Genomic DNA, 8,681 nt, shown 5'->3' with positions numbered 1-8,681 from the left:
AAATATGATAGGATACAGGACAAATTTCACAGTTTTTATTCAGTTTGTCCGTTTTGACTTCATAACCTCTTGAAAGACAGCTTACGTTCTCAGAAAACCCCCACATGATTAGTTTCCAAATTACAAAAGAATAAAACATGTAAAATGGTTGTCTGTTCTGGAAAAAAGCTTTTACGCATTACTAAAGTGGTCACTGTGCACATACTGATAATCATATACTGCTATGTTTCATGTTAAATTTAGCTAGCTTAGGTAAAATAACCACATTGCATATGCAGTTTGTAAGATTTGGTACCTAGCTTCCAGCAGTGATATTATGCACATACCACAATACAATTTTGCTAACACAATCCGACTAAGTGCTAATATAACGCAATATATTAGCAGCTTATCATTTTTAGCTAGCTAATTATTTTTGACATTTTACACATATAACCATATTTAATACAAACTGATAGAGAATGCATGTAGTTTGCTAGCTAGAGTTAGCTAGCTAACATGCTAAAGGACTTCTTATAAGTTTCTATTTATGTGCCTATAACATACTGCTACATTACACCCAATCTGATAGGCAGCATATGTAACTAAGTTAGCTAGCTAGCTGGCCTACGATTTTAACGTGACTACCAAAATTGACACAGATCATTCCTCGAGGTTTAGCAGAAACATTGTGCACTGATTTAAGACTCTATTTTTCCTTTCTGTCTTCAGCCCAATGCAGTTAAGATTAGAGTATCATTACAAAGTAGCTGTGAAAGCTAGCAAGCTATTTTTCTAATAATTAGAAATAATTGACCTTTTCTTGGTTTTCATAAATCAAGTGATAGCTAGACATTTAGAAAGCTAAGAAGGTGTTAAAACAAAAGCATGATACTATTTCTGCAGATGTAACGTAGCCACTAAGTCTAGCTAACTGAAGTTAACAAGTCAATTTCCTTTTTAGGAGCTCGATTTGCCATTTTGTCTGGTGAGACGATGACAGGATGGGATGGTTTCAGTGTGATAGCGCATAAAGTTTCTCAGCACTGTTCTCCAGCCGGTTCCTGTACTCCAGGTTGGTGTAGTTACACTCGGGCACTCCCTCCATCCGGTACATCAGACCCCAACAGCAGCACGCTATGACCGCCGTGCTGTCGCTGTCTCCTGCACAGAACCAGAAGAACAAACAGATGGAGAAGATACAAACACTTTTACGGCTGACAAAAGCCTGCTCGTTCAACCTACAGCAGGCATGTGCCAATAAATAGTTATATGATATACCAAAATATTGAACATTATTGTTATGGGGACATTTAAAAATACCATCAGGAGGATAAAGTAAAGTCCAAGCGTATGGACAGCTACTTCTAAAAGCCCTTGTTTTTGACAAATTTGAAGGAGTATGGCAAGGAAATCTCACAATTCTGTTCGCTGGCCATGATTTCCCTGAACATATCCTTTCCCCTTTTCATGTACAGTCAGATTGGTGTTTGTAAAATGCTAGAACTTTATGGTTATATTTTCATAGTTAAATGTAGCTAGTTAATGTAACATGACCTGACAGGCAGCATCTTTAACCTGCTAGCTAGAGATACACAGTCAGTTAGCTATGTTAGTTAGCTCACACTTTGATATAAGCGATAGCCTAATTTATAAATTATATCCATCTTACCCTACATTCACACTAGCAGGTGACAAGTCGCTTGTGTTGCTTGCAGTTTGTCAACTGCAAATTAAATCACGCACTAATTAGTGTGAATTTACGTTACTTGCTTGACTTTGTACTAGCTTTGTTCTCAAATTAGATTAGCAAAGCGAGCTAACTGTACTGGTTACGTACACTCACCAGAAACAACAATGATTTCTGCTACTTCCTTCCAAGCTTTATTTTTCTTCATAATGTCTCTATACACATTTAATTAGTGGTCGTATATGACAGGATAAGATGAAGCCACAGTTATAAGGTTTTCTTCCATTTTAAGCTGCCTTTCAAGAAAAAAGAGCTAAACTGGACAGCATTTTTTCGGCTGGGGCAGAGCTAATTTCTGGGCCAGAAAAATGTAATCTAGGCAGCTCCATGGCAATATTTTGCATATCAACAATGACTTTGGAGTTACAGAACTATTGCACAATATTAAAATTGTTCCTTATTTACTTACAAAGATCCTAAAAGGGTTCCATAAAGAGTCTTTGCATGGGTAATGGCTAGTTTCTTCTCTAGAACAGTCTCTAAAAGTATAACTCTTGTTTGTAGGATACTACATAAAATCTTTGTGTTCCCCAATAGGGGTAAGAATCCATTAAAGAGCTTAATGTGCAAAATGACTTTGGTCTAAATTTAATCTAATCAGTATAAAAGCAATTGCTGACCTCCGTGGAAACCTGCACGGCTCATTAACTCCTCCCAGTTTGACCCCGCCCCCAGTAGAGCATCCAGAGCTATCATCGGTGCGTCGTGACCGCTTCGTCCTGCCCATCCAGAGAGGCTGAAGCTCTTATATGCCTCGTCGCGTTCGGCCGGTCCATATCGGTCAGGAAACACCACTGGACCAGTACCTAATGACAAACCCCTCAATTCAAGATACCTGAGAGAAGAAAAAAAAGTTCAAACATAGTCCTTGCCCTGGCATTCCACATTTTATATTATTGTATTTATAGATATTTTGTCAGTCATATTTTTCCATAGTTTTACACAGGAGTCTCACCATTCCCATTTCTCCGTGAAGTATCCCCAGTCTCTCTCCGTCTCAGGAACGGCGTATCCTGCCGACTTCACAAACTCCTTCGCTATTGGACAAGCTTCCTTCAATAAGCCCAGCCCCCAAGTTGTGATTGGACGGCGCTGGATGGCGTAAGCTGTGAACAGTGCAGAAGCAACGGCACCGAGGAATCCGGTTGGATGAGGGTGGGTCATTCTGCCGGTCTCCATGGCAACCGTGACCAAAGATGACAGCTGCTCCGGTTGAGGGTATCTGGTGATAAGAAATGGTGTTAGCTAAAATGTTATTTTGATTTGAATATGTCATTCCCATTGGGAAATTACTTTCTTGGTTGTGCCTTGATAATGTGAGTGTAGCATAACACACCAGCGTGGCCTCGTCCTCACCTCAAACCAATGCACATGGACCTCATGGCAGCTCCACATCCTGTCCCTTCTGGATTGTAAGATATTCTGTAGCCCCCTTCAGTACCTGGTCTTAACTGAGACACACCTATGGAGAAACCCGTAGTTTCCCTTTAGCAATGTTCTTCAGTCATCCAAGCTCCTACAGCTCCTCTAAAATTAGGCCAAGCTTCTTTACTCATTCCTCATTTACCCAGGATGCTCGATGGTCCCGGTTTCCTCCCCTCCATGTCTTTCATACCCTCCACATACCGAGATGCCACCTCATGCAGCAGGTCCTCTCCTTCCTTTCCTACGAGATAGTAACAATTATCCGTATACACCTTTCCAAAATTCATTGGGATTTTAATGTGTGAGAAAGAGAGAGTTATGAAAGCACACTATGAAATATCGCTACAACAGGAAAGGGTTCAGCCTTTCCTCCCATGGGAATACCAATAAAATGTACATTAACCCACTTATCACAGTACTGAAGGAACTTCAATCCAATCGATTCAAAATGTGAGAACAATCTCCACGTTTAGACATTGTATTACACAGGGCAGAACAGAACTGACAAGACAAAACTGCTCTTCCATTTGAGCCGAATAGTTTGGAAAGAAGCAGTTTGTAATGTTTAGACGCAGACTTGCAAACATGCTGCAACCCAAAAGTATAACCAGAACATTTTAAAGTGAATCAAACCTTTATGAAAGTCAAACCTGTGGCTAAAGCTTCAGCGGTGGCCAGGTGGAGGACCGTATCATCACTGACTGGCCAATCAGGAAGTTGAACAGTGATGTTCTTTAGTCCTCCAAGCTCCTGTAGTTCCTACAAAGTGGTGATAAAGCTGGTTATGTGTGTGGATTTATATTCTGGATTTTGATTAGCCAATGATTACTTATAATGTAGCTCTATGCATAGAAATCTTACTTATATAACGTGTGATAATTTAAAGGTGCACTAGCCAATATTTTTAATTTCTTACTAGTACACATAATGGATAATGGGGAGAATTATATAGAAATTATTGAAAAATTATAATAATTTAAGCCATTGTCTCAGAACACATGTATTATTGTATTTGGATTGGCCATTTACTGGCAGTCATTTTACAGACACGCCCCCACTTTCTTTCACATTCTCTCAAATCATTGTGAGGAGAATTTTGCAGGTTTATATGTTATGAGTTGTAACTTCAAGCATCTGAATGTCTGATGGTGCTTGAAGGTAATATTGAGACAGTCCTTGCTAATGGTAACACTGGTTAGCATGCTAAATCTAGTTGCACCCCAGTTTTGGGGCCAAGGTTTGTGTGCATGAGTGGAAATGTAGGTGGGCTCAGTGAGTAAAAAAAAATCATTCAAATCTTATTCAACTCCACCCATTTAACTATTAGGAACCTATTTTTCACAAATCATTCTTAATGCACCTTTAACTTGTCAGATTATTAAATACTCTTAAAGTGTTTGTGTAGAATGGGCTTGTACACTCATGAAAATAGTAAAATACAATATATGAACAAAACGAAACCAACAAACCCAAACATCTGCATGCATTTCGTTAGTTAGTTAGTTGAGCTAAGATGTGCACTTTCGACTACATCTCCTGAATTTGGTAAACTGCAGTGGTGTCTGAATTATAATATTACACAGAATACACTAATGAAAAGCTTAGTTTAGAATTAGAACTTGACTGTCACTTTAATGGGATGTAAGAAAGGGGCAAGACACAACGAGGACATCATTGTGCATTTATAATGTGCAATAATCCGTTCAGGAGACAGACCTGATGGATGGCTGGGCCGGACTGGTTGTATTCCCACAGCTGATTCCTGTAACCCAGAGCATCTCCAACTCCGCTCAGCAACATGCCGGCCTTATAATGCTCAAGTGCAGCAGGACTGGACAGAGGGACATACAGAGATTAGATCAGACAAGACAGACTCAATTATATGTTTCAATATAGTTTGACTAGATCATATATTTAGAATGCAGATATATTATGAGGACAATTCATAAATTAGACGTAAACACCATGGACAATCTGGGGTCAATGACCCGTTTGTCACTTTGTTACTTTATTTTGCTAGACAGTTAGAAAATTCGCTTTAATCTAAGATAATGAAAAACACGTTCCAATCAGTCACGACAAAATTTTTAACTGGTACTGGTACATGTGGGAAAATCAATAATGGCATACTGAAATCAGTGGGTTTATTATGTATTTAGAGACAGAGTAATTAACCTCTCAGAGATGTGACCTCAGAGTTTGGGGTGGCACCTGGGGTCAAAAGTCTTACTTTAAGGGTGGAACCTGCCCCCAAAGAATATTTATATGTTAAAGTTTTAATGCATTACTAAAGTATAAAGGTAAACATGATATACATAGTCTATAGTGTAGATTTGTGACTGAATTTAGAGGCATGTGGCAGATACTTGTTTTAAGTTTCAGTCTATTTCTGTCAGAAATCAATATATCAATAAATACTCAGAGCTCACACTGACAAAAAGTTTGTTCAATAAAAAATAAAGTGCAGATAAAAGTACAAATACTTTAATTACGGTACTAAATTCTTTTTACTCCATTACTACTCGACACTCTTGTTGGTTTAATTTTTTATTCTTCTTCTTTTTATTATTTTCTGTTTCTGCTCACTCGCTAACCCACCGGGCCATGCTAATGTTCTTCTGCGGGTTCAGTAGTTCGCCGGTCGGTTCAGTCGCGCAGGCGACACCGCGGATCCGAACTTTGCCCGCTGCGGCCTTCTTGTACTTTTCCTGCGCACGATTCTTTTCAGCGTTTTTTTTTTTTCCCACGTTTTACGGGACTTTAAAAAACAGTCAGGTGTCTCCAGCAGAATAAAAACTAGCTCCTGAGGTTTTGTGCTGTTTTTTTTTTTTTTTTTCCTCAGCGACTGGTCTTTCCAAAAATAGCAGCTGTAAGAAGAGGAGAACGCTGTCGGCTATTTTAGGATTAGTTACGGATCATTCAAATGAACGGCTGGGACCCAATCAGGGGAAAAATCTAGTGACTACAGAAACTCTGAAATCACTACAAAGAAGTTAATGTTTTATTTTCCTTCCTCAGTTTGAATGTAAACAACAGACAAATTGTAATAAAACTTCCTACAAACTGTCCTAATTAGTATACAGTCAAGTCACTCAAGTGTGCTAACTTTGGTATAATGCACTATATGTCCTATATGGATCTTTTTTTTTTTTCATAATAGTTGTATTGGTTTTAAAAATCCATAGATATTTTTCCAGTTTATTTAGTTTGTTATTACCTATATAAATGCACTACATAGGGTATTGTCACTTCAGCACCCTGTTGTGTATTGTTTTCACCAAACATCTTCACCTTGGCCTCGTCAGTACAAAAGATATTGTTCCAGAACTTTTGTGGTTTGTACAGATGCAAGTTTGCAAACCTAAGTCGTACTGCCATATTATTTTTGAAGAGAAGGGGCTTTTTTTCCCTAGCTACCATTCCATGAAGGCCATACTTGTTCAGTCTTTTTCTGATTGTTCTGTCATGGACATAAACATTTAATGTGCTTACAGAGGCCTGTAGGTCAAATGATGTAGCTCTTGGGTTTTTCTTTATATCTCTGAGCATTAAACGGTCTGACCTTGAACTGAATTTGCTGAGACACTCTCAATAAACAATCCTTCTCACTGTAGAGTGGCGAATTTCAAATTGTTTGGAGATGGCCTTATAACCCTTCCCAGATTAATGAGCAGCAACAATTGTTTCTCTGTGGTCATGGCTGATGTCCTTTCTTCTTGGCATGATATAGACACACACCTGAGTGCATGATGCCATTTTTTTTAATTCCATTTTTTTAAAATTATTACTTAAAAATAAATATCAAATCTAAATATTCAATTTAAATCTAAACATTAAATCTAAAGGTGAATCTTAAATATAAATCTAAATGTTATATGTAAATCTCCATTGTAAATCTTATATTTAAATGTTAAATCTAAATGTTTAATATAAGCCCTAAATATCAATGTTAAATCCAAATCTAAGTGCGAATGTTAAATCTAAATCCGAAATATAAATATGAATCCTATATGTAAAACTTATATCTAAATCTAAATGTTAAATATTAAACTTACATATATAAAAATATATATAAATATAAATGTTAAATCTAAATATAAATTTTGAGCTAAACATTTAGAGAACACGCAAATTTATACCGCCCCTGGACTGTCTTGACTGATGATGCTAAACCAGTGTGACAGGCTGCAGAGAACCGTCATTCAGAAGCGATCATCCCTATTTGCCCTATTAATTTCAGAGACTTTATCATCTAAAATTTTTTATTGGGAATTGTTTGAAACAATGACTATCATGATCATTACAGCATGGCTATCATGATTGTTCTCCCTTCGAAGTGCCCTCCAAAGGAATCACTTAAGCTGTTTGGAAGGTCACTCGTTAAATGGCTAGTCTCCAATGAGCAACCTAGCAAACAAGCAAACATCATTGACAAATGAAAATACAAATGAAATTTTGGGGAAATAAATGTTTAAATAAATGTTTTGGAAGTTCATCTTTGGTCACCAATTTGCATGTAAGTGAAATATTCAGTTGCATTTTAAGTGCCTTTAGATTTAGACTGTGCCGTTATGTCTGAACCTAAAAAAATGCAAATTATGATGCCATTTGGCGGTGACATGCTCAACATCATAGATATGAATACTCGACATGGTGTTCCCAAATGATCTGTCAGGTACCATAGAGCAGGCGGTAAGAGCCGCATTAAGGGGCTTCAGAGAAGCAGGACCTTCGACATCAAGGTGACTTCAACTCCAATCCAACCAGTAAGTGTTCTTTTAAATTTTATTTATTGTATAATTTATTTTAAGGTCGTGTTTATTAGCATGTGCAGTCTAGGCCTTAGATGAGATGGAAATATGTATAATTGTAGAGCTACTGTAACACAAATTGCTGAAAAAGTTAATGCTGGCTTTGATAGAAAGGTGTCAGAACGCACAGTGCATGCATGCTGCCTATGGGGCTGTGTAGCTGCATACCAGTCAGAGTGCCCATGCAAAAGTGCCTACAATGGGCATGTGAGCATCAGAACTGGACCATGGAGCAATGGAGGAAGGTGGCCTGGCCTGGTCTGATGAATCATGTTTTCTTTTACATCATGTGGATGGCCGGGTGCGTGTGCATCGTTTACCTGGAGAGGAGATGGCACCAGGATGCACTTTGGGAAGAAGGCAAGCCGGCAGGAGGCAGTGTGATGCTCTGGGCAATGTCCTGCTGGGAAACCTTGGGTCCTGGCATTCATGTGGATGTTAGTTTGACACGTACCACCTACCTAAACAAGGTTGCAGACCAAGTACACCACTTCATGGCAACGGTATGGCAGTGGCCTCTTTCAGCAGGATAATGCACCCTGCCTCACTGCAAAAATTGTTCAGAAATGGTTTGAGGAACATGGCAAAGAGTTCAAGGTGTTGACTTGGCCTCCAAATTCCCCAGATCTCAATCTGATCAAGCACGTGTGGGATGTGCTGGACAAACAAGTCTGATCTATGGAGGCCCCACTTCTCAACTTACAGGACTTAAAGGA

The 8,681-nt window shown here is 38.5% G+C and overlaps 1 protein-coding gene across 1 annotated transcript; it reads right to left on the bottom strand.

The window, feature by feature from the left end:
- Positions 1-20: 20 nt before the first annotated feature.
- Positions 21-6,198, bottom strand: LOC113547472 (ADP-ribosylhydrolase ARH1). The gene is made up of 8 exons (XM_026947828.3): positions 5,753-6,198; positions 4,871-4,985; positions 3,805-3,913; positions 3,297-3,395; positions 3,086-3,191; positions 2,685-2,951; positions 2,350-2,564; positions 21-1,143 (listed from the first exon to the last, which is right to left on the bottom strand). The coding sequence occupies exons 1-8, from the start codon at positions 5,758-5,760 to the stop codon at positions 995-997; spliced, it is 1,068 nt and encodes a 355-aa protein (XP_026803629.2). The 5' UTR covers positions 5,761-6,198; the 3' UTR covers positions 21-994.
- Between the last annotated feature and the right edge of the window lie 2,483 nt (positions 6,199-8,681).

Source organism: Pangasianodon hypophthalmus, chromosome 12 (genome assembly GCF_027358585.1).
Source record: "Pangasianodon hypophthalmus isolate fPanHyp1 chromosome 12, fPanHyp1.pri, whole genome shotgun sequence".
Classification (NCBI taxonomy): domain Eukaryota; kingdom Metazoa; phylum Chordata; class Actinopteri; order Siluriformes; family Pangasiidae; genus Pangasianodon; species Pangasianodon hypophthalmus.
Note: the sequence above shows the minus strand (reverse complement) of the source record. Positions and strands in the feature narration are given on the sequence as shown.